Below are 24,537 nucleotides of genomic sequence, written 5' to 3' on the forward strand. Positions count from 1 at the left end.
GTGAGAAAAGTGAGAATATAGTGCTACAGGTTCAAATTACGGGTATCTCAAGAATCCTACGTCGCGACGGCCACTCGTACATGCACCAATCGTGCAATCCCCTAAAACTGCTTCCCATCCTCTTTCGCCAGCGCCTTGCCCCAGGCGCTCTCGAACGGATCGTCTGACTTGGCCTCCTGTGCATCCTGTAAAGCTGCAACCTCAGGCACCACACTCGGCGCTGTTAGCTCGACAGGAGCAGGAGCAGATTGACTCAACGCAGCAGCAGCCTCTGGGCTTTCGTACTCGAAGTTGCTGGAGTAGACGACAGCAGCGAACGCCTCAAGACCACCAACCGCTTCGATAGCAGCCAGGTACTCATTGTTGGCTCCGGTACCGATGCTGTGCGCTTGTCTGCAGAATACGGCTAAGCTGTTCGCGACCTTGGCCTTGATGTCGTGTCCAACAATCTCCTGCACACGAGCGTGGTTATCAGAGATGGGCGGGATCTTGTAGGAGAGCTGTGAGATCTTGACGTCGACGAGGTGGGAGAAGGCAGCGTCGAGGAGCTGTGTGAGGACATGTGTGAAAGCAGGCGAGTCGATGAGGTCAGAGGTTTCGTCGATAAGGCGACGGAGAGAGGTTGTTGTTGTGGGTGATGTGGACTCGGAGGACGAGGTCATGCCGGATTCGCGGAGGACGTAGTCTTCCTGGTCTTGCGGTGGGAGGAGGAAGGTGAGCCACTTGCATGTTCTGTGAGGGGTTAGCTGGTGTCATTTGAGATGAAATGGGGGTCCTACCTTCGCTCTTCCTCTGTTGCACCTTCGACCCTCTTGCGCACTTCCAGGGTAAGTTCCGACAATCTCTCCAAGGTCATCTCTTCTCTTGGGTTCACAAGCCCGAAGACGTCCTTGACTGCGGTCCGTACTTTCTCGATGAGCTCTATGCATCCCTTGTGTAGTAGCCACCAGCTCAAGCTGAGGTATCTGCGGTTGGTCTCGAAGTCGTTGCCATATGCTTGCTCGAAGTTGTCGTCGTCGTTGTTCTCCAAGTTGATCCTTGCGCCTTCGGTTGTCGACTGCGGCGCGGCTAACGATACGACGGAGGCGAGGTAGTTTCGGCGGCCGAGGAGGTTTAGTTGGATGCGAGTCAAAAGCGTGAGGAGGGAGAGGGTGTAGATAAGGGTGAAGGCGCGTGTTATGGCTGGTCGCGTCAGTACGTCAAGTCTCAACGCGAACACGACGGTACTCACAGCTGATCTTCATCTCGCTCCATAGCTGCGCCTTGCTCTTCTTGCTCTTCCTATCCTCCCTGACCTCTGGGATAGTCTCGGTAGGGCCCGTGCTGCTGTCACCCTCCGTAGCGATTTGGCTGGCATGGATGAAGCTATCCGTCTGAAGACTCGAGCTCCGTGCGTCATCCTCGGTCGTATCTGCTACACTCGGGGGCGCTGAACTGGCAATCTCGCTGGGTCCGACACTCCGCGATAGGCGCTCTGCCTTTTGTCTCTGCAGCTCTTCCAGCACTTGTTCGACGGGGATGGCATCGAGTATGTTCTCGGTCGCGGTGGGCAGGATGGCGAGGACGGTGAAGGTGCAGTCTTCCTGGTTTTGCTCGAAGCGGCGGCGTAGACTGCATTGTCGTTAGAGCATGTCATGTGATGGACGAGTTGAAAGCGGACTTCTCTTTGGCGATGCGATCATCGCTCATGCGCTGCCTCGCCTCCCCGAGCTTGCCCAGGACATACTGCCCCGCCAGATAACCCGCGCCGAGCACTCCGGCGCCGATGGCAAAGTTTGTGCGGTTGCGCCTGAGCCAGCGACGCGTGCCTTGTATCATGGTGATGGTTGAGAGGGCTATGCAGCCCGCGTACTCGGGGGTGGAGCAGGCGTCGCGTGTGGGGAATGTCGGAACACGACCAGAGATAACGCTGCGTTCCGGCAAGTCACGGGTGCGTCAATGCGGCTATGCGTAGCGTGAGGGTCGTCGTAGTCCAATTAATCGTGTAGCGGTAACGTGTATAGCAGATGTGCAGTCGTGAAAGAGCAATGCTGGCGTTCAGCTTCCAGCGCATGCGAGGTTGGTGTCCGGTTGCACCAAGCCCTCGTGATTGGGCCGAGGTCCATTGCCCTTTCGGGATAGGAAGCCCTGGCCGCTTTCCCCCCAGAATGTTGTCATCACCAAACCACTTTCAGTAATCCGAGTCCCACACACGCTGCAACAGTTAAGCTGTGCTTAATCACAAGATTATCCTAATTAACAAACGTCTTTAGCTACTCAGGTCAGAGTTTCAACAAACAGTTGCATTTCGAATTAAATAGATACAGTAGCAATGCATTCCTCTTCTGCCATAGCTCATTGTAACCTGTGTTTCGTCCGTCACATGCGCAAGCTTCAGCGTCCGCAGCGAATGTATTGACTTGAAAATTCAAAAAAGAGGCAACATGATACATCAAATCGTAAGGCGTGTCGTATAATCGTTATCGTTAAAACGTATGATGCGGTGATCAAGCGAGCGTCGTCGCTGTTGGTGTCGTTACTGTTGTCTCGGGAGTATCAGGAGAAGAAGTCGTGCTCGTGATTGGAGACGGTGCCTCGGAGCTGAATGGTGTGGCTGATGCTGGTGTTCTGCAAAGACCGTCAGAAATTGTGCGCAGTATGAGGTGTTGTTTCGTTTGCCTGGCCGTGATAAAGAAGAAGCCGGTCTGGACGTTTGCTAGGTATATCTGGCGACATGACAAAGGAGACCGTGAGCGGATGTGGATGGTAACGTCCTACCAAAATGAAGACATAGCGGTCAGCAGCGAGTACGTAACCGGTATACTAGTAGTGCGAAGCCTACTAGTGATACTGGCGATACGACGCTGGACCAAAGCCTAAAGGAGAAGCCGGCTGGCCATACATCATTTGAGAGGAAGAGAGATGGTGAACGGAAAGGGAATGGACGGAGATCGACCGATGCAAGCATCTTCGTTGTCGCGTTAGCTGCTTACTTTTAGTGCATGAACGTACCCGTGTGAAACGAGAATACGAAATCCTCTGCATGGCAGCATTTCCCCCTCTCCCCCTCAGTTCCTGGTAACTAAGGCGCGAGTAGTAAACCTTGGTCAGGCTAACACGATCTCTGCTAGCCGCTCCTGTCCCTTCAGAGGAACGATGGAGCTGGATATGCTGGTCGTCGAGATTCTGTCCGTGGGTTGAGAGCCAGGGAGTAGAAACTGCAGTAGATATAACAAACAAAGGAAGCTTCTTGTATGACAAGAAGCATGCGCAAGATGAAAAGCTGTGTAGAGCACAGACTCTATACGTACAACGGCTCCACGATTCGGTGAGGTACAACCCTGGGGTACTTGGATCTTCTGGTGGCCACAAGTTCCCAGACTATCGGATGGGGTATCGAGAGCCTTTGAGGCGTGTTCATAAGTAAGGTCGATCGTCATCAAGGCTTGATGAATGGCAGGAGACTCTGGATGCTCGTAGAAGGTTACCTAGGGTTAGCCTCACCAGATAAGTAGTCCATGGATTGGTTCCACGACTGATCAAACATATTCGGTGAATACTGTACCTCTCTTGGAGAGAGGCCTGGAAAGGTTGAGAACGAAGATGGGGCCCCATTCTGATCCAGTGGATTGTTGTAGCCACAATGATTGGCCTGGAATGTCTGTGGCTCAACTAATGAGGGTTGATTGCTCCATTGATCGTCCTGGCTGGTTTGTGGAGCCTCTGTGTACGGTCCAGTCATGTGGGAAGTTACGTACCCCGACATCCCTGATTGACTGTCCTCCTGCATCCCGTGTACCTCCTGAGTCCATTGCGGGCTGCCAGGTACTGTGTTCGACTGTGTTGTTGGTGTTGTTCGAAGAGGCGTGCGTTGCTGCTGCGAAAGCTCTTGGGTCTGCTGGTGAGTGCGAGCAGGTTCTTCAGCGTTGAAGGCGGTCATCGACCCCGGGAGTGTTGCGTCAAGTCTTGCAACAATGTCTTAGTATCCTGCCCGCGAACGCTGACTCCTATCACAATCTCTTACCTCTGCGAAACGGCCTTTTCCTCCTGCAAGGGTTTTGCCATCGATACTAGCTTTCCGATGACATGGGTACACTACGTCTTGTTAAATCTGCCCTATTATCGCATCAAATCGTCTCATACCTTGCCCTTTTGTCGCTTGCACTTATCACAAGCACCGACCTTTCTCGTAGTCTTGTAAGCAGATCGTTCGGCAGGCGTCATCTTGCGCTTCTTTTTCGGCTGCGTTGCAAATCCATCCACAATACTGAATACGTGTTGTTGGCCAACCCCGATCTGTGGTATATGGTCATCTAAGTGTACAGGAGAGCGATACGAGCTGCTCCGTGACAGCGAAGGTGAGACGCTTCTTCGATGCGTAAGCGCCGCCAGTTCTTCGACACCTGGCCTAGAAGCATCAAGTGCTGATAGTGCCTGGGTCTCACATGATGTTCCTGTTGTCGACTCTGTTGATTCATGTTGCATCGACTCCAGTTCGAGCCTCAGGAAATCTATGGCGGCCATATGTTTGCGCTGCCGCAAAGTCTTGCACTGTGGGTACTTTTCTTTCAGGAGCTCGTGTAGGGCATCTGAGTCAACTGGCTGAGTAAATTTCATGCCTGCCCATGGCGGACTTGCGTCGCTGGTAGGCTGTGATCGCTTGATGGGTCTCATTCTTGTTCTCAGCTACGTACAGTATTAGCAGCATGCGGACATAAGAATCTTTGTGTGACCATACTTGGAAGGAGTGATCGTGATTTGAAGGTTGGGGTTATGATTATGGTGGGTTTCAAGAGGAAACCGGGTGTGTAAGTAGCAGGCCGGTGTGGCCAGGGTATGTAGAGTCCAGATCCTCAGGCCACGACAAGGTATGTAGAGGAGATGCAAATAGTCGCACGGTGTCTAAACACAGTCAATTGGTCATTGGCCGGCCATAACGGCGTCCTGAACAGGCCAAAAGAGCCTACTTGCCGGTACCCGTCCGGGTGTATGTATCGCACGGCCCATAGTAGGCTTGATCATAATTCGTGCGGGAATCGGCATCGCAAGACACCCTCACAGTGTAACCTTCGTGGCGCTGAGTAGCGGGCGCAGCACGATGGAGGACTCTCTCGCTTCCAGAATGAGGCGCGCTCTATTGGTCACAAGAGCTTCAGCCTGCTGTCATCTTGGGCGCTCCGACTTCAATGTTGGGCAGCGATGCAGATTCTGTGATCAATAGAGATGATGCCCGCTTCTCAATGGTAGTTGTAGTGCTCGTATACATATAGCGTGATTGATGCGTCGTGATGCGTGCGAATCCCGCGGGAACGCCTTGAAAGTCGGGGACGCGTCATGGCCCCATGAGCCCTGGTCAGCCTTCCATAGCAATATGGTAATGTAACGTGAGAGCACCGAAAGGATGCGATTGTCGACATCAAGAGTGAGGCATGTAGCTAGTGGCTGTTAGCTGGTGACATGGAGCATGGAACGATCGAGGGGCTGACTGGAAGGCATGGAAGGAACGACAGGGGAAGACGACACTAGTGCAAGATCGGGTAGCCTCAAATCGAGCAGCAACACACCAGATGACCCCGGGAAGCCTCTTGCCGTTTTCCACCACGCAACGAGCAACCATCTTTATGATTATTGCTGCGCAGTGCATATCAGCGGTTTGATTCGAATCATTGTCTGAGTCTTCCCACAGTAACAACATCCGCGCGTTGCTCACAGCGACAGTAGCCACAATGTGCTCCGGACGCTAATCATAGGTCACCCACGGTCTGAGTGATAGCCAAATGGGTGCAGCAGATTCGCGAGAGCAGAGTACTGGTTGCGAGCTTCAAAGAGTCTTTGCCATGTACAAATTAAGCGATCGACCCTTCTACTAGACGCGTAGACGTGCGTAAAGTTAAACAGTTTGCGGTAGGAGAACTTAGGAGAAGCTATGTTTGTCTACTAGTGTTACTAACAGAGTAATTAATGTAGCCTGCAGGATAACATCTAGCCAGCGCTCGCGACGATGAATAAGCTGCTTCTGATATAGGCCCCTTCATGCAGGGTTGGGCACATGTCGGCAGTCACAGCGCAAGGCCATTGCGAGAAAGTGCGCGTTGACAATAGAAATCCGTGGCATTAGTAAGAAAGCTACATAAGATTATATACCCATGACTGCTTTTGCGTAGCGTTAGTGGCGCTATAGATTAGTTAAAGATCAAGAACATGAAACCATCAAGCGTAGTGCGAGAGCTTCCTTCGCTTTCCCACGACATGAGCTGCACTGCGAACACTTGACGCGTCATCGTAAGCCCGCACATCGTAGGTCGGTAGTTCATTGTCCGACGAGTAGGTATGCTGACGAAGGAACTCGGGCGGCGTCTCATATACGAGTATCGAATCGTGGCCTTGATCCCCAGCCCATTGTCGTTGATGATAGACCTCAAGGGGCGTCTCGCTTACCAGGACGAAATCATAATCTGCGGGTGGCGGAAGATATTTGAAGTGTTCTTGCTGTGAGTAGTCGTTCGTAACACCGTTCAAGCTCGCTTCGGAACCCTCGTGGTCATCATCTGCATCTTCACGTGAACGATACATACCTGTTCCAGTCGCGCTTGTGACCGAGAGTGATTGACGCTGTCCGTTCTGATCGAATGGGTCACTGTTGTCGTATGATGGAGCCTGCAATTGACTAGCGAACTGGGCTGCTTCATGGTCTTGCATGATGGACGGCAATGGGGTATTTGCACGCCAGCGCTGGGACGAATGCTTCCGCAGCGTGTCTGTAGGCTGGCGAAGAGCGAAGTAGCGGGAATTCGTTGCTGAAACCCGACTTCCGCCGACCATGCCAGCAGCGACACTGTTGGCCATAGACTTGGGAATCATCTCGACCAGATCATGGCTCGTTTCGCGAGGTTCCCAATCTACAATGGAGTCCGTATACATTTCCTCAAGGTCTTCGTGGTAGGAGGAGAACCAATCATGCGCAAGAGCTTCCGACGCTGTCATTCGGTCCTGTTCCTTGAGTATAAGCAAATTCTTGACAAAGTCTTTCGGTCGGTCGCCGACGCCGCCCCATGATGGATGATGCGGATCGTCCAGGTGACTTAGGTCACAGATTGCTGCAAGACCCATGATCACAGCTTGAGGATTCGTGTGGTACTCCGGGTGTCTGCGATCAGTGAACATTGTGTCTCCGGTAAGTAGTGTAGCTGCAATCGTGCCGATGGACCACATGTCGACGGATCTTGAGTAGCCGTGCTCGGCTGGAATGGCCCTATTGCGCTTGTGAATCTCAGGCGCCATGTACTCCAAGGTACCCACGAGCGAGAACATCCGTTGGTACTTGTCGGCCTTCGCCGGATTTTGGCTGCTCTTCCCTGGGAGAAACCTAGCACTGCCAAAGTCGGTGATGACGACGCGAGCGCTGTCCTCGAGAGACGACATGAGTATGTTATCCGGCTTTAGATCTCGATGTACGATGTCTTGGTCGTGAAGGTACTTGATCCCCTTCACTATCTGGTAGATGATAGTGGCGGTCTGCAGACTGTCTATTTGGCCCTCCTTGTACTCGATAAAGGAGAATAAGTCGCCGCCTGTGACCAGCTCTTCGAAGATGTAGATAGTATTGTTACTCCGAAAGACTTTTTCGATGGTGATGATGTTCGGATGGCTGAGGTCTTTGAGAATATCAAACTCGCGGAAACAGTTGGTAACCCTGGTCGGCAGTTGTTGCTTCACCGACTTCTGATGCTTCGCGCGCTTTCCGGTAGGAAGGCGTGAGTTCGATAGCGCCAAGGTGTCATACATGTTGTCTAGTCGAATGATCTTGCACGCGAGTTGTCGCTGTGTCTCTTGATTGATGCCCACAAGGACTTTGCCGTTACCACCTTCGCCGAGCAAGCGACCGGTGAGGAGGTAACGCGAAGCAAACGTCTGTCTCTCTCGCTCCTGGATGCCAGTCAAATTCAGAAGCTCTACCGGCGTACTCGAGCAGTAGATCAGGGTGACGGTTTCTGAGATGCGAAGCTCGTCCCCTTCCTCTAGGAGGAAGGTACTCTTGGGACCCATCAGGATGCCTGCGTCTTGGGACGCCGTGTATTCCGAGTTACTCTTCTTGAGGTGAGTGCCGTTTGAAGAGATATCAGTTGCATAGACGAACGGTGCAATCTTAGCGATTGGGTTTTGTTCGTATAGAATGCAATGGATGCGAAGATGCTTCCTTGAGATGGTGAGGTCATCGGCCCACGAGTAACGACTGTGGTGAGGATTAGAACTAGATCATACCACAGCTAGGAAGACAGTGCTCTGACCAGAGCTCTGGATCCCTCCCGAGATTGAACTGCTCATTCCCGCACACTTCGATCATGCCTCCGTGCGTTCCTGCATGCGTTAGTCTGTTGATCATGAATCGAAGGACATTGACTCACCATAAGCACTGTCATCCGCGACCTTAATCTGCAGCCATGCCACTGCTTCACCCGCCATCGTACAACACTCCTCCGCCGCCGATAACACTGCCCTGGAATGATGTTGGTAATGACGCGACTGAGGTTTGACGTAAGGCAGGTGACGCGGCGCGCGTGAACGCTTGGCGCCTGCCTCAGGGCTGGGCGCTAAACCGTTCTAGCTAAGCGAGCCCCGCACCCACCTAGGTATTTCGACTCGCTGAGCTCCTACCTTTGTTCTACACTCACGACACTCATCTCGACAGCAATGTAAGTTCTATATCCCAGGCCATGGCGGCGCTGGCGCCACTCAATTGACCGCAATGGTTGCTCTTTGAGTGTCCTTGCACCCGCCGGCGCCTCTACTTTCTCAAGTGCAGCCGCTGACCTCATACCACAGCCCGCCGACAAGATGAGAGCCAAATGGAGGAAGAAGCGCGTTCGCCGTCTCAAGCGCAAGAGAAGAAAGACTAGGGCTCGTTCGTAAGTTCTACCACATCACCACCGCCCGCTTCTTCGCGTCTAACAAACCCCCAGCAAATAAACGTCTCGCCCCTCAATCTCAGCATCACCCACCTCAGTTCTGAACGAAAATGATCACTGAACGACACGTTTTCTACGCACAACCTTCCGACCGGTTCGCAACTCACTCTACTCCACCGCGCGATTCGGCCCTCAAGCTACGTCACACGGCGGACTGCGGCACGCGAGCTTTCAACTACTACTTCGGGAGGTGACGACTGTGCTGGACTGAGGAATGTTATGGAATGCTGGTCAATCGCCTGAATGGCACATTGGGGTTCTCTGGGAGTTTACTTGAACACGATTACGACGGTCACTCTAACACCGGCTCGCTACCTCTTGTGGAGGCTTGCCTTTGACTGACACGTCGCCATGTGGACATGCGATAACGGAATCAAAAATGCTTCACGACAATATTGCTTCCTTTGTGCGTGATGTAACTTGCTATGACGTGATGCGAGGGCCTTGATATGATTCAATGTGCGCGAACCATGTCTTAACCGACAACTGTGTAAACAGACCACGCCGACGATACTGGTACTCGCTCCACACGCCTGAGGTTCTAGACTTCTCACTTGAACCCTTGCATAAGTATACTCCAAGGTGATGGACAACATCAGAAGAGTTGAGGTTCATTGCGCCATCATCTCAACTGTTATGTTGCGTCATCACGCTTTCACTAGACTACCAATGAACAATAATCACCAAGTCCATGCGCATACTCAAGATACCAATATATTCATTCAAGTCCAAGTCCACGGATTTACCAATCCATGTGATCTCATTACTCCTACACCAAGCCAAGCCAAGAAGATCGAAAGTCGAAATAACAAAGTCCAGCTAATATCATAAGCCCCATCCCCACCTATCCAAAAACCCCATCCAACAAACCCATACCCATTACCCTGTCCCAATCTCCCATAGCTCCCTCCATCATACCGACGAAACCGAAACGCACATCAAGCCCAATCTCTCATCTCCCTACCCACCCTCTCAAACTCACCCCCTCGCTTCTTGTCCCGCTGCTGATGCACTTCGCGTACGACATGTACACTCCTCCCGTGACCATGACCTTCATTGTCCATCCTAGCGGAGGGAGGAGAGGAGGAGATGTCTTCGGCCCAGGCGCGGGTGTGGACGCCGGAGGGGAGGGTTGGGGTCGGGGGTTTGGTTGGGTTTATGTTTGTATCGCCGGTAGTGGTTGCGTCGGTGGTGGAAGGGTTGGTACGATCGGTGGGGTTGGTGGAAGGATTGCTGGATTTGGAGTTGATCTCGGTGATGTTTCGGTAGGAGAAGAGGGGGAGGAGAGGCCCGTTTAGAGAGGGGCGGGTGAAGTAGCGGGAGAAGAATGTGGGGCGGGGAGGTGTTGGGGATGCTGATGGAGAATGGGAGTGATCGTGCTTCTGCGCAGACATGTCTTGGTCGTTCTTCTGTGAGATCAAGGTATCTTGCGTTGTGACGCTGTGTAGTCGGGGGATCGAATCGAGAGCCACGGGGTTGTTATATGTAGACGCGGTCCAGGTATCGTTCTTGAAATCCGCGCTCGTTGATGTCGACTGTGCAGAGTCAGAAGCACCGAACCACGACATCTTCTTTGCTTTGCTGGAGAAGTATGTAGTCCAACCACGAGGAGCGGTGAAACTAGTCGGTCTCCTCCTGTTGGCCGATCCGGGTAGTAGGCTGGGCCATATCTTGCCAGCTCCCATAAAGACCAATAAACCTCTGTAATGAGCATTTGCATCGACTCCCGTGCCGAGGAAGCCGAAGATGATGAATCCCGTGGCGATCTGGACCCACTTCTCAATACTGATCTTACCCAGCCCGGGCTCTCTTGTGATTCTGTTCCATCTCTCGGGATCATGGACTCTGTCCCAGGAGTAATGGTCGTGGAGTCTTCCGGCCATCTGGATGAGCAGTACGATGGTGTAGATCAGATAGAAGGAGATGACGATCAGGCTGACTAGGAAGAGGCGGATGAAGCGTGAGGACGTGGTGTTTCGCGCTGCAACAAGGCGGTGGAATTCGCGTCGGTATCGGTAAAGACGCCAGATAAGTAGGGCTGTTGCATAATTAGTAGGGTGACTTGAGGACAGAAGCAGATGAGACTTACCTGCCCAGTAGGAATCGATCACAATACCAACGGCTGACCACATGAAACTAATGACCATGCTAGGCCATGAAGCATCATGGACAGACCAACACCCAGCAATACCGACGATTGCGTAGCGATTGTACTGGGTGACATAGTAGATGCCCATCAGTAACAACGGCACACCCCAACACCAAAAGACTTCCCAGATCTTCGCTTTGACTTTGCTCTTATGGCTGGTCGACACAGTAATATTGCGTGTATCCATAACGTTGGCGAGCTTGCGTAGTACCAGGGCCAACGAGGCGGTCAATCCCACATAGCTACCGACCTGGAGCCGGATCTGAATGTCGCACAGGATCGCACCGTCCCACCATTCGGTCAGGTTGTCGCGGGGCCAGATGAGTGGGTTGATGCAGTTGAAGAGGTTGTGAAGGACAATCCATAAGATGAGTGACCCGGCTGCGACATTGGCTTGACGGAAATGCCAGATCATTGGTGCAACGCAGAGGAGGAAGGCTGGAAAGGAGAGGGTGATGAAGAGGATGGCCTGAGTGGAGACGGGTGCGTTCATCTCCTCCATGGTGATGTTGGTGCTGTATTCATACGTCCCCGCCGCATCTCCAGTCCAGTAAGCTTCGTAGGAGTGTGTGTTGGTTGCCATAGAAGTAGATGTCAAAGACATAGCAGTAGATGTCATTGCCATAGCAGCAGATGTAATGGACATGATCGCGGATGTCAAGAGGAGGGACCAACCAATGACGATGGGTAATCTTCTTCGATGCTGCAAAGCGGCAGACCTGAATCCAGTTCAGAGATGTAGCCGTCGATCAAGTGGAATCCGAGCTGTCGATTGTGCTATCTCCAGGATAGTGTCAGGCAGTGTTGATGGGTTTAGATATAGAAAAGATTGTGATTAGAAAGAAAAGCAACTGAAGAAACGAACAGGCGGCAAGCAGCCTCGAAAACCCCATCACTCCCGTCGATACCGAGTATATGGAAATCCTCAATAGAACAGATGCGTGTCTCAAGCTTCAATAAGGCTCAATAGGACTTACGTTCACTTGAGTGGTGAAAACGAGTATGCCGCTAGAGTAGCATGTCCTCAGACGCTCTCGCCCAGGTCAATCACAGTCTGTTTGAAACGGGCTGACCCGTCGCAGGGACAGGGCGCTGCCTGGTACCCGTGATATTCGGTTGCGGCGGTATGGTTGTGGTAGTGGAAGTGAGACTTTTGCCTGTCCGCATTTGGGTCTGAATAGAAAAAGAGGACTTCTGAATAGAAAACCAACGAGAAAGAGACGAGACATGTCTGTGATAAGTAGCAGCGCAATCAGAGAGGGAATCATGGGGAGACGAGGTGCTAAGTCCCCGCTGCTGCGGCATGGTTGCAGGTCGGGTTGTACGTGGCGGGTTTAGCCAGATTATCCTACTCACCCGCTTCGAGCATCCAGGAACCGGTATTTACCTGCCCGGTTTGGTGGGCATCTGTTACATTGTCGGAGTCCGAACAAGTGCGTTGGGACGATGGGGTACTCTACGGCAGATGGCTGCGTCCCAGTGTGAAGCATCGGGGAACAACAAGTGGCGAGATTGTGTATTGATCGAATGGTAGATAGTCCATGAGGCATGTGCGAGCCATTGCAGCGCTTGGTCGTTTCCTCGGTCATGGAGCAGGCTGGGTTGCACAGCAGGAAGGCCTGCACACGTGTGGCATGGTTGCCACAGTCTGAATGGCCGTGAATGCGGCATGCGCACGGGATACCTGTCGGTGTCGAGATGGTGTTCGCAGTGAATCGCTTGCAAACCATGGGAAGCTAGGCCATAGCGCATGTGTGAGGAAGCTCGGAGAGGGTCCCAGCTCTACAATTGACCGCATCGAGACATGACGTAAGACGAACGACCCGCCGAGGCGTCTTCCACTACGGCACACGACCGTCGCGTTAGTACGTGTGAGCGTCACCAGAGCCTCAGCAATGCTTCCGCGGCGCCTGCACCCATCGCGATCAGGTGACTCGCATCTCTACCACATTGCGCCTTCTTGAAGCGGCGTCTAGGCATCCATTGGCAACGACGTCGTCCACGTTGCTTCTTCAATCCCGACGTCTCAACCGGTACTCGCCATGGACGGTGCGCCGGCCGACAGTCCCAGCATCCACCCTCAACTGCGCCAGAGGATGCTGAACCGCGCCGCCACCTTTGCTGAGGGTGCGCGACCTTCTACTCCCCCTACAGCCGCCCCTCGACGCCGCAGCTCTCTCGTCTCCGACCTCTCCGACTCGCGATATTCCCTGCGCTCCTCCAGCGACAATCTTCTGAGAGCGGGTGGGAAGAATGACATGGGCCGACATGCATCCCCAGACGAGCCGTCACGATGGATTGCGCTGCCTGTGGTCGCCGCCGTGGTCCCTGCCATCATTGGATTGACGGTAGAGAACGGCGCGGATGTCGCGACAGACGTGTTGATATTGGTACTGGCGGGATGGTTCCTCCATTGGAGCGTCAAGGTGCCATGGTGAGTGCAACAAGCATGGATAAGATTCACAGCTGACGCGATGCAGGGACTGGTACCACGAGGCACAGCAACGACGATACTTGAACGACGACACAGATGACGCAACCTACGACGACACGATACACGAGGAGGAAGAGGATGCGCCAGAGGTTGCAGAAGAGCAAGCAGGCGAGACGCAGGACTCAAAGGTCAACACCACGGCCGATGCGCCTATCTCGCGAGCGCAGAAGGAGGCTCGTGAAGCCCTGAAGCGGTCCGAGATACTGGCCTTCACCGGCTGCTTCCTAGGTCCCCTACTGGGCGCCCTCCTTATGCACACTATCCGAGGCCAGCTGATGCGCGCCGAAGGCATAGTATCCGACGCGAACCTCAGCATCTTCCTCCTCATCGCCGAGATACCCCCCGTAAACCGCCTCATCAAGATGCGAACAGAGCGAATCCTCCACCTGCAGCGCATCGTCCGCGAAGCTCCAAGAGAGCCCGTCCGATCAGCCGACACACAGCAACTCTCACAGCGAATCTCGGAACTAGAAGGACGGCTCGATGGCCCCCCATCCGCCAACAACAACGAGGTCGATGTAGAGAAACTCAGCGCCGAAGTCCGCCAAACAACGCAACTCCAACTCGACGCGCTAAACCGCGCAGTTAGGCGCTACGAAAAACGTCACATGGCGCAATCCCTACAAATCGAAGCCCGCTTCCAAGACCTAGAAGCTAGATTGGGAGACACACTCGCCCTGGCTGCTGCAGCTGCTAGAACCGGTCAGCGGCCAGGTGTGGTTGCTATGACGCTGAGCTGGATCGCCGGTACTATTAGCTACATGCTGCAGATGACTTGGGACATCGCCATGTACCCCTTTCGCACAGCAGCGGTAGCAGTGTCAGTAGCTAAATCGCTGTTTGTGCGTGATGAGCGGCAGGCGAAACGGAGGGTGAAGGGAGGGCAAAGTAATGGACATACGGCTATGTCGACGAGTCGGATGCAAGCGAAACCTGTGCGGTAGTCTACTCAGTTCTATTAATACTTTAATACCATTCTCACTCCCATCCTATCACCTTGCTATCTGTGCATAAACTGGGTTGTACAGTATGTTATCGCGATGTTCGACATGGTCGTGCTGCGAGGTCACCGCCGATACCGGACGCGATATCAGTCTCCATCGTCGCAACCGCACGACATCCGGAGTCTTCCGAAAGAGTAACCCGAAAATGCAGGTACGAACGTTACTTCGGAGATAATAAATGCCTGTACACCAACCACAGCAGAGCGACTAACGTCCTTTCCAAGTTAGCATGGCCGTGTTGTATACCCCGCCCCCACTTTGATACGTGCGAGGGGAGAAACACGAGGGAGTACTGCCGTGGCCGATGGGGGATGTAACGTGGTAATCGCATGCTTACTACTACTACCTCTGTACGCCTCGTTCTGTTTGACTCATCTTCGATTTTCACCTCCTGATTCTACATTTTTTTAGACGTTGGTTGTTAAGTGGACGTTTCGCAACGTTCAAGTAACCTGTCGGTAAACAAGAAAGAGCAAGGACACAAAGAAACTGTGATAATTCGCAACCATGTATCCAAAATCAGACGTCACAGTCGACGCCTCAAAGTTCGATCGCAGCGGAATCGACAAACAAACCCTGGAGTTCAACGAGAAGTTGATTAAGATTTGGGCGGATGGACCGCGGTGGTATGAGGTATTTTTCCCATTCCCATCTCCAGCCCTCTTCCCAACACCCCTCCAATCCCTCCGTATCCCATCCCCGCCCAATCTTATCCCCTTCAACCCTGTGCTAACGTAAGAATCCACAGGTCGGCGCAGCAGCCTACCGCCAGATGCGCTGGGAAGGCAAAACCCCCTTACCCAAACCCGTCGTTTTACCCGAGGGTTTCAACGGCGCTCTCCCGTCGAGAGACGCCGGAAGGGAGATACCGTATAGGGTGTTTAAGCCGAGTGGAGGGGTGAGCAGGGGGATTCATATGCATATTCATGGTGGGGGGTGGGTGTTGATGAGTGAGGCTTAGTAAGTTGGTTTCAATTCTTTCTTGTCGTGAACGGGTGCTAGGAAATAAGGGGATAGTGAAGGGAGGGGGGATGGGAGTTTGGTATTGAAGATTGGCGCTAACGAGGAGATAGTCAAGACCCCTACCTAAAATACATGGCCGACCACTTCGAAGTAACGGTCGTATCAATCGGATACCGCCTCGCGCCCGAAGACCCCTGGCCCGCGGGCGCAGAAGACTGCTACGACGCTGCGGAATGGCTGGTGAAGAATGGTCCAGAGGTTTTTGGTGGGGAACTGATGTTTACGGGTGGTGAGGTATGTGTCCTTCCCCTTCTCCCTCCTTCCTCCTTTCATTACCTCCCTGCACTACCCCCTTCCTTCTTTTTTTTTGCGAATCTACCCAACCCACCACCCATACTAACAACCCCCAAGTCCGCAGGCGGCCACCTCGCCTGCCTCGTCGCCTTCCACCTCTTGAAAACCCTCCCATCCTTCTCCTTCCGCGGCCTCCTCCTCCACTTCGGCTGCTACGACATGTCCTCCTTCCTCCCGCACGTCCTGCACCACGAATCCTCCCTCGTAATCGACTACGACGTGATGAAATCCTACATCGACGCCCTGCTCCCCAACACCACCGAAGCCGAGCGCCGCGACCCGTCGATATCGCCGTTTTGGCAGGATCTACGGGGGATGAAGTTGCCGCCGGCGTTGTTTACGTGTGGGAGTGAGGACCCGTTGTTGGATGATAGTGTGTTGATGGGGGCGAAGTGGGGGATGTGGGGGGCGGAGAGTGTGGTGAAGATTTATAGGGGCGCGCCGCATGGGTTTATTGGGTTTCCGCCGGGGACGATTAAGGCGGTGCAGGAGGTGTTGGATGATACTGAGGCGTTTGTTAGGGCGAAGATGGGGGTTTAAGGAGATGTTGATGGGGTGGGTGTGTTGAATGGACGTACCTGAGGGGTGCCTTCTAGGAAGGCTTTACACCAAATCGAACTCCTCGTGGACATATTTGATTCCCAAAGTCGAAAGATATTTTGGGGTTGTCAGCTGATCGACCGGTTTCAATGCATCCACCAATACATGGGTCGGATCATATATACGGCCGGTGCCAACAAAGCGATAGGCCGGGATCTCTTCAATAGACCCTTTCAATGTATCAGCTGGGCGGAGTATTATCGCCGTTATTAGTCCCTGATAAACACAACCTCTCCTCGCTTTTCCCACAGGTACGATGTGATCACCAACCTCAGGTGATACGTTGCTGTAACCTATGGAGTTTGCCTCGTTATCCGGGTCATGGAACACGAACAGTTTTGCAGTATCTTTTGAGGCTTGATCTGACTCACCGATATGGCACTGCCGAATGGGAGATGCCCACTCAGGCCTGTGCCGCGAACGTTGTATTTCGAAGTCTGTTGTTCCCGGCCAAAAGCACTCAATGAGATTGCACAAGAAATCCCCGTTGTCGAGATTCTCAGGTTGAGAGTCGTGTGAATCGAAGTCATAGCGGAGGCGAAGCATGCTCTTTCGAATTGTCTCGTACAGTAAATCTGGAAATTGCGTGGTTTCCAACACCCTAGATATGGGCTTCCTCGTGTCGGTGGAAGGGTCGGAAACTCGCGTTGTCTCCGATTCATTGATAACGTTCCAAAGCTGAAGGAGTTGTGACTCATACGAGATTTTAGAATTGACAGATTCCCATGAAACCTTTGATCTGATAGTATAGGGTTGCATAATATCCCGGTCCATCAAACGTCTGTCCCTGCCAACTTCTATGCGAATGCCGCTTCCCGTGACACTGGTTACTCGGCATTCAAGGTCAAAGTCATCCTCGTTGACGACAAGGGTCTTTTTCGGTAGAATCCGCCAGTCTGGCACCCAAGAAGGCCAATCTTTCGGTGGAGGTGAGTGCTGACGCAAAAACAAAGCCTCCCACATGTCCTTATGCGTGTGTCTTTCTCTCCAGCAGCTGATCGCAAATGTCTTGTATGTTTTAAGTACGTCCAGCGAGTAGTCTATGTCCATACAAACTACACCCTGTTCTTCCGACGCCGAGGAAGCGTGAGGATCAGAGACATAGCCGGCTGGTTTCACATTAGCTGCCATACTAAACATAGCAAACACTCGATCTCGTGGATCTGTGCATGCATACAGCGCAAAAGTCTCTACCAGGCTCGTGATGTCGCTACTGTCAGTGTTAGAGTCACTCCGCGATAGCGGAAATCCTAACAACTGGGTGGGGAAAATCGAACGGCGGCTCCAGAGTCTCCCGATCTTGACAATGGCATCCACTCTAGCCCAGTCATCATCGTTCAAAAAGCCAACTTGCTCCTGGATGAAAGATAGCCCGGCAATAAAGCGAGGAAAGGCAATCTCTGTGCCACCACAGATCAAGCAGATTTCCGAATTGAAGACAACCTCTTGTACTATCCAAAGTCTGTTGAACCAAGGAAGATTGATACAACGAGTGACTTCTCTGTTACCTCTTGCCCATGTTACGTATCGCTGCTTTGACGTCCGGGATAGACGCTCAATTATCCGCATACCGCTTTGCTCGACCGTGGTGTCTCCGCCCGGATCGAGCCAAGCCTTGACTCTCTGAGCACCGCGGAAGATGTCGACCATGAGAGGGATTTGCACTGCCTTTTCCGCATTGTCACTCTGATTGATACACGCGGCATCTGCCCAGAGGAGTCGGTCGCGATCGTTGTAACGCAAATACCGCAGCGCGCGGTCAAGGTTCTCTGTCACGCACACCTGCGTGCCGTCGTCCAAAAGTAGAGCGAAGGATAGGATTGGTTGACCCCATGTATATGAAACGGCATCGTATCGACCTTCGAGATCCTCCAGTGTTGATGAAATAAAGTCAACTCGTAGAGGTGCGTCTTTCGACAAGGCTGGATGCAGCACCAGAAGCCGGATGTGCTCTGGGCCCTCGAGTGCTGCATATGAGTGTCGGCGGACGCGGGGTTCGTCGGAGAAAGCCATGAAGCTGGGCAATACTAGAGACAGTGATGCAAGAAGAAATGCAACTGAGGAATGTGTGAGAGGATAGATAGTGGCAGGCTGCAGCTGGCCTCACAGACGACGTGCATGGTGCGAGGCTGAGTAAACGGTGTAGCTGAGCCAATCACCGCATTGGCGTGCAGGATCCCATGGCGGCATGATAACGTGATTAGCGACTCCTCACCCACATACAATCGCGTGGACTTTAATAACTACAAGGCGCATTCATCGTTCGTAGTTTCGATAGTGTTGTCGGGATGAAAGCACCCTGAACGGAGGCGGATCCCTGACTAGCTCAAACGTCATACACCGCACGGCCTATCTCACAAGCCCAAGGCGACGCGACAAGAAAACTTCGTGTCGCACGAACTCACCATGGCCCAGTAGCCCACCATTCGCAACACCAAAAGTCGCCATGGCCGACAACGAGAGCCCCGAGAGGCGGCGGCCGCGCCGGATGAGCGCCATGTACCGCCGTGGCTCCCACTTGAGCGAGTACGTGTGACTTGCAGCTCCGCGTTGGGCGCGACTAATTGACTTTCTCAGGGCAAGCTTCATGGAAGATGTCGAGATGGCGCAAGATGAGGTATTCGAACTCGGCCCCATGCCTCCTTCCCGTCCTGCCTACAACCCCCGTGGAAGGAAGCCTGGCCAGCAGCTGACGCCCACAATCCAGGTCTTCTCCGGCCCCATGAGCGAGAGCGTCCCCACGAGCGTCTCGGGATTCCGCCACCGCCGGTCGCGCGCCGATTCGAGCGCCAGTCTGACGAGTTTCGCGTTCTACGATGAAGAGCAGGATTCACAGGGTGAGGATGAGGATAGCGCGATTCTGGAGGACGGCGAGAGCACGTACAACAATGGCTATACTGTGTCGGAGCTGGAAGACCTCGAGGCAGGCATATCTTCGGAAACATCGCACTCACCGTCGCCATCGCGGCGGAAGTCAAGTGGCAGCAGGAAGTCATCCGAGCGGCCGCTGTTGCGCAGGCACTCTTCGACAGGCAGCGCAGGCTCAGGCATCGACTGGAGAGGGCGCAGGTCGAACCAGAAGATCTACATCATGACTGAGGACCTTACCATTGTCATCGCCGGCTTCAGAACATCCCCCATTGGCTATGCGCTGTATGCGCTTCTCTGTTTCGCGACACTGGGTCTCGGCTGGCTGCTGTTCAGATGGCTGCCAAGATGGCGGGTCGCGATAACGGGAAAGAGCTCACCGCTGAAAGAGTGCGACTGGATAGTCACGGAGAACCAATGGGGTGAGTTTGCAATGCAGCATGTCAGCAAGCAAACCTACGGCCGGTCGCTTTCGACTGTGTTCGGCGACCCTGAAAAGGGACGGCCACGGGAATGGGATGAGGAAGATGACCCGCTCATCGGCGAGCTTAGGTGCCTGGACTACCGCTACATCCGCTTCGTATACCACCCCATCAAGGACAAGTTCGTACTCGCAAACACCTGGACAGATCCCACCTGGACCGAAGTCTCCGCCCTTCGCGAGGGTCTTGACAACGATGAGCGCGACTACCGCGAGCTGGTCTTTGGAAAGAACGTCATCGATATCGCCGAGAAGACTATCGGTCAGCTCCTAGTCGACGAGGTCTTCCATCCTTTCTACGTCTTCCAGATCGCCAGTCTGATCCTCTGGTCCATGGACGAGTACTACTACTACGCCTGCGCCATCTTCATCATCTCGGCTGTCAGTATCGTCACCACACTCATCGAGACAAAGGCCTCTATGAAGAGACTGCGTGAGGTGTCAAAGTTCGAATGCGAAGTCCGTGTACTGCGCAGCGGTTTCTGGACCCACATCGACTCTGCGGAGCTTGTACCTGGAGATGTCTACGAAGTCACTGATCCCTCCCTTGCGCTGTTCCCCTGCGACAGTCTGTTGCTCTCTGGCGATTGCATCGTCAACGAGAGTATGCTAACTGGCGAGTCGATCCCTGTCTCTAAGGTCCCCATGTCGAACCACGCTCTAGACCTCCTAGACCTCAGCGCATCGGCTGTCCATCCTGAAGTCGCACGACACATGCTGTTCAGTGGAACCAAGATCATCCGCGCTCGCAGACCACATGAAGACCACGTCGACGACGAAGCTGCTGCACTGGCCATGGTAGTCCGCACTGGTTTTAACACCACCAAGGGCGCACTGGTCCGCTCGATGCTCTTCCCCAAGCCATCTGGATTCAAGTTCTACCGCGACTCTTTCCGGTACATCTCCGTCATGGCGTTCATTGCTATGATCGGCTTCGTCGCATCATTCATCAACTTTGTGCATCTAGGCCTCGCATGGCATCTGATTGTCGTACGAGCTCTCGATCTGATCACCATCGTCGTGCCTCCCGCGCTTCCAGCTACACTCACCATCGGTACCAGCTTTGCCCTCTCGCGCTTAAAGCAGAAGCAGATCTTCTGTATCAGCCCCCAACGAGTCAACGTTGGTGGTAAGCTGGACGTTGTCTGCTTTGACAAGACTGGAACTCTTACCGAGGAAGGTCTTGATGTTCTTGGAGTCCGCGTAGTCGAGCGACCAAGAAACAGGTTCAGTGAGCTGCTCCCAGATGCTTATGACATTCTCCCTGCGTCGCAGCATGACCGCGACCCCACTGTCGAATACCTCGCACACAAGACGATTCTGTACACCATGGCCACTTGTCATTCCCTCCGCAAGATCGATGATGAGCTCGTAGGTGACCCGCTCGATGTCAAGATGTTCGACTTTACCGGCTGGAGCTACGAAGAAGGAGAACAGAAAGCAGGCAACGCTGGTGACGATGACCCTGAGCAAAAGCTTTCGCCCTCTGTCGCTCGACCACCACCAGGCCGAGAGTATGATGTCGACGATGTTGAAGATGATGCCAACAGGAAGCAAGTCGAGCTTGGCGTACTCAAGGCATTCGAGTTCGTCTCACAGCTACGAAGGGCTAGTGTTATCGTTCGCCAATTTGGTTCAAAGAGCGGACAAGTATACGTCAAGGGTGCACCCGAAGTCATGAAAGAGATCTGCAGGCCTGACAGCTTCCCTACCGACTACGAGGAGCTTCTAGCCTTCTACACTCATCGTGGATTCCGTGTCATCGCTTGCGCTACGAAGTCAATCCCCAAGCTCAACTGGCTCAAGACTCAGAAGATGAAGCGTGAGGAAGCAGAGAGCGATCTGGACTTTGTTGGTTTCATCATCTTCGAGAACAAGCTCAAGGACAGCACCGCCCCTGTTATCGAAGAGCTCGAACGCGCAAACATCCGCAAGGTCATGTGCACTGGTGACAACATTCTCACTGCCATCAGTGTGGCTCGCGAGTGTGGTCTCATCAACAAGACTGCTCATTGCTTCGTACCTCATTTCGAAGAGGGTGACTCTCGGACGGCATTGTCGAAGCTCAGCTGGGAAAGTGTAGACGACCCCGTCTTCAAGCTTGACGATAACACCCTCAAGCCCCTGCCACCGCCACCCGAAGCCGACGTATCCCTCCCCTACGACATCTCCAACCTCCGCAACTACAGCTTGGCTGTCAGCGGCGACGTATTCCGCTGGATCGTCGACTTTGCCTCCGAATCCGTCCTCCGCGAAATGCTCGTCTGCGGCCAAGTCTTCGCCCGCATGTCCCCCGACGAAAAGCACGAACTCGTCGAAAAGCTCCAATCCATCGACTACTGCGTCGGCTTCTGCGGCGACGGCGCCAATGACTGCGGTGCCCTCAAAGCAGCCGACGTAGGCATATCCCTTTCTGAAGCTGAAGCCTCGGTCGCCGCGCCCTTTACTTCCCGCCAATTCGACATCTCCTGCGTGCCGCAAGTCATCAAAGAAGGTCGCGCCGCCCTCGTCACGAGCTTCAGCTGTTTCAAATACATGTCGCTCTACAGCGCCATCCAGTTCTGCTCCGTGTCCTTTTTGTACGCCAGCGCGAGTAACCTTGGGGACTTCCAGTTCCTCTTCATCGACCTGCTGCTCATCCTGCCCATCGCCATCTTCATGGGCTGGTCCGGCGCATATCCAATCCTCAGCCGCAAACGTCCGACTGCCAACCTCGTATCACGAAAGGTGCTCACGCCGCTACTGGGTCAAATGGTCCTATGCATCCTCGTCCAATTCATCGCCTTCCACTACGTCCAAAAACAGGAATGGTACATGCCCCCCGTCCTGGACCCCAACCACAGCAACAGCTTGAACAGCCAAAACACAGCCTTGTTCCTAACAAGTTGCTTCCAATACATCTTCTCCGCCGTTGTCCTCAGCGTCGGAAAACCGTATCGCGAACCCATGGGCCGCAACTTGCCTTTTATCACCACTATCTTCGTCACCCTCGCTATTACGCTGTATATGCTGTTTGACCCCGCCGCGTGGGTTATGCAAGCGATGGAACTCACGTTTTTGGATACACAGTTCAAGGTGTTTATTCTGGTGCTGGGGTTGGGCAATTTTGCGGCGGCGTATGTGGGTGAGAATATGCTGTTCCCGGGGTTGAGCAAGTGGATTGGGGTGGCGAAGGTTAGGTTTGGGGGCGTAGGCATGCAGAAGAAGAGGAAGGAGTATAAGATTATTGCTGAGGGGATGAGGATGTGAGGTGAAGGGGCTGGGGGTGGCGGATGGGGTGGGAGGATTTAGGGAAGGGATGTTTGCGTGTATATATTGGGAATGGGATTTGGATAGACAAGTAAAAATATTATGAGATTTTGACGACGGGTGTTTTTGATACGACTGGAATGTAGATATCCTCATCCCTCGTGCGTCAGTGCTCTTCTTGCGCCGATGCTTCGCTGCTGGAAATCACGGTGAAGGCGCGCTTGTTTGTTGATGGTCTGTAGCACAGCGCAACGCGGCACGGTATCTCACTCTCACTTTTCCTCGTCACCTCTGGTTGCCTAGTGGCTTATCTTGATACGGCTCTCACACAACCTTCTGTCTCTTTCTCTAAATCACACTCCACTCGTCTCTCGTCGGATACTTCGTACAGCACTCAGCACGCATCACTTGCAGTCGCCTTCGACGATCAATCCGTCTTCAACAACCACCATGCCACCAAAGAAGAAGACCGGCGATGACGGTGCCGAAGCTGGCGGCGATGGCGTAAGTACTCGCCAAAACCAATCACATACACACTTCCTAACACCTCCCCCAGAAATTCCGCTGGACCGCCGAAAACGAGCGCACCGTAAGTCCCATCCCACATCCTCCAATACCTCACCTCACCTTACCTCACAGCCCACTAACCCACACTCCTAGCTCCTCCTACTAGCCATGAACCGCGGCACCCTCACCAAAGACGACTACCACAAGATGGTCGGCGCCTTCCCCGGTCCCGGTACGTTTCCCCTACACACCTGGGCACTCCCCAATCCGGATTGTCTATGTATCAAGTCCAAATGTAACGATTAGCAGGTACAAACTGGGACGCTATCCGCCAGCGATTCATCAAGATGCGCAAGGAGCAGCGTGCGCTGTGTGAGCAGCTAGATTGGCCTCTCCCTTGTGACACAGAGAAGACTCCTACAAAGACTCCGGGCAAGTCGCCGAAGAAGAGGGAGAAGGGCGAGGAGGGTGGTGACGCTGAGGTTGCTGGTGAGATGGAGTCGCCTACCAAGAAGCCGCGTGCCCGCAAGCCGAAGAAGGAGGTTATTAAGAAGGAGGTCGAGGAGGACGATGGGCTTGGTGGTGAGCTGTATCGTGAGCTAAATGGGGGTGATGGCGTTGTCAAGGAGGAATTGCTTGGACGGGATGTCTAGATCTTCTGGGCTACTGAGAGAGCAGGCATAGGAGCGCATGACGGGCTCTACTGATTCTTCATGATGAGAAATATTTGAGTAAGGCACTGCCTCGAACATTAGCAAACTGGCACTACAAATGCACTTTGCAACATCTGCGGTATTTCATCAGCCTGACAAAAGTCATTTCCAAATTCGTCTTTTGTGATTTTCCATTTTCGCGCTGAGTGTGCAAAGGTGAAGGTGAGCTTAAAAACTCGTTATCTTGCACAGATCTAGATTCAGATCTCA

At 53.4% G+C, this 24,537-nt stretch overlaps 7 protein-coding genes across 7 annotated transcripts; 4 read left to right on the forward strand and 3 right to left on the reverse strand.

Annotated features, from left to right (window-relative positions):
• Window positions 1-101: 101 nt before the first annotated feature.
• J4E83_009693 (uncharacterized protein) lies at window positions 102-1,818 on the reverse strand (the record flags this gene model as incomplete). Its single annotated transcript, XM_049336578.1, has 4 exons — window positions 102-732; window positions 780-1,182; window positions 1,232-1,611; window positions 1,661-1,818. The coding sequence occupies 4 exons, from the start codon at window positions 1,816-1,818 to the stop codon at window positions 102-104; spliced, it is 1,572 nt and encodes a 523-aa protein (XP_049184359.1).
• Window positions 1,819-6,189: 4,371 nt separating this feature from the next.
• J4E83_009694 (uncharacterized protein) lies at window positions 6,190-8,323 on the reverse strand (the record flags this gene model as incomplete). The annotated part of the gene is made up of 2 exons (XM_049336579.1): window positions 6,190-8,212; window positions 8,268-8,323. The coding sequence occupies 2 exons, from the start codon at window positions 8,321-8,323 to the stop codon at window positions 6,190-6,192; spliced, it is 2,079 nt and encodes a 692-aa protein (XP_049184360.1).
• A 1,560-nt stretch (window positions 8,324-9,883) lies between these two features.
• Window positions 9,884-11,677, reverse strand: J4E83_009695 (uncharacterized protein; the record flags this gene model as incomplete). The annotated part of the gene is made up of 2 exons (XM_049336580.1): window positions 9,884-10,983; window positions 11,035-11,677. 2 exons carry the CDS (start codon window positions 11,675-11,677, stop codon window positions 9,884-9,886), a joined length of 1,743 nt encoding a protein of 580 aa, XP_049184361.1.
• A 1,459-nt stretch (window positions 11,678-13,136) lies between these two features.
• On the forward strand, window positions 13,137-14,532 carry J4E83_009696 (uncharacterized protein; the record flags this gene model as incomplete). Its single annotated transcript, XM_049336581.1, has 2 exons — window positions 13,137-13,528; window positions 13,575-14,532. The coding sequence occupies 2 exons, from the start codon at window positions 13,137-13,139 to the stop codon at window positions 14,530-14,532; spliced, it is 1,350 nt and encodes a 449-aa protein (XP_049184362.1).
• Window positions 14,533-15,099: 567 nt separating this feature from the next.
• On the forward strand, window positions 15,100-16,449 carry J4E83_009697 (uncharacterized protein; the record flags this gene model as incomplete). The annotated part of the gene is made up of 4 exons (XM_049336582.1): window positions 15,100-15,225; window positions 15,341-15,552; window positions 15,666-15,849; window positions 15,967-16,449. The coding sequence occupies 4 exons, from the start codon at window positions 15,100-15,102 to the stop codon at window positions 16,447-16,449; spliced, it is 1,005 nt and encodes a 334-aa protein (XP_049184363.1).
• A 2,506-nt stretch (window positions 16,450-18,955) lies between these two features.
• Window positions 18,956-23,107, forward strand: J4E83_009698 (uncharacterized protein; the record flags this gene model as incomplete). The annotated part of the gene is made up of 2 exons (XM_049336583.1): window positions 18,956-19,035; window positions 19,087-23,107. The coding sequence occupies 2 exons, from the start codon at window positions 18,956-18,958 to the stop codon at window positions 23,105-23,107; spliced, it is 4,101 nt and encodes a 1,366-aa protein (XP_049184364.1).
• A 450-nt stretch (window positions 23,108-23,557) lies between these two features.
• On the forward strand, window positions 23,558-24,267 carry J4E83_009699 (uncharacterized protein; the record flags this gene model as incomplete). The annotated part of the gene is made up of 4 exons (XM_049336584.1): window positions 23,558-23,611; window positions 23,664-23,696; window positions 23,768-23,846; window positions 23,924-24,267. 4 exons carry the CDS (start codon window positions 23,558-23,560, stop codon window positions 24,265-24,267), a joined length of 510 nt encoding a protein of 169 aa, XP_049184365.1.
• Between the last annotated feature and the right edge of the window lie 270 nt (window positions 24,268-24,537).

The sequence above is a fragment of the Alternaria metachromatica genome, assembly GCF_023757995.1.
Source record: "Alternaria metachromatica strain BMP 0045 chromosome Unknown scaffold_35, whole genome shotgun sequence".
NCBI lineage: Eukaryota > Fungi > Ascomycota > Dothideomycetes > Pleosporales > Pleosporaceae > Alternaria > Alternaria metachromatica.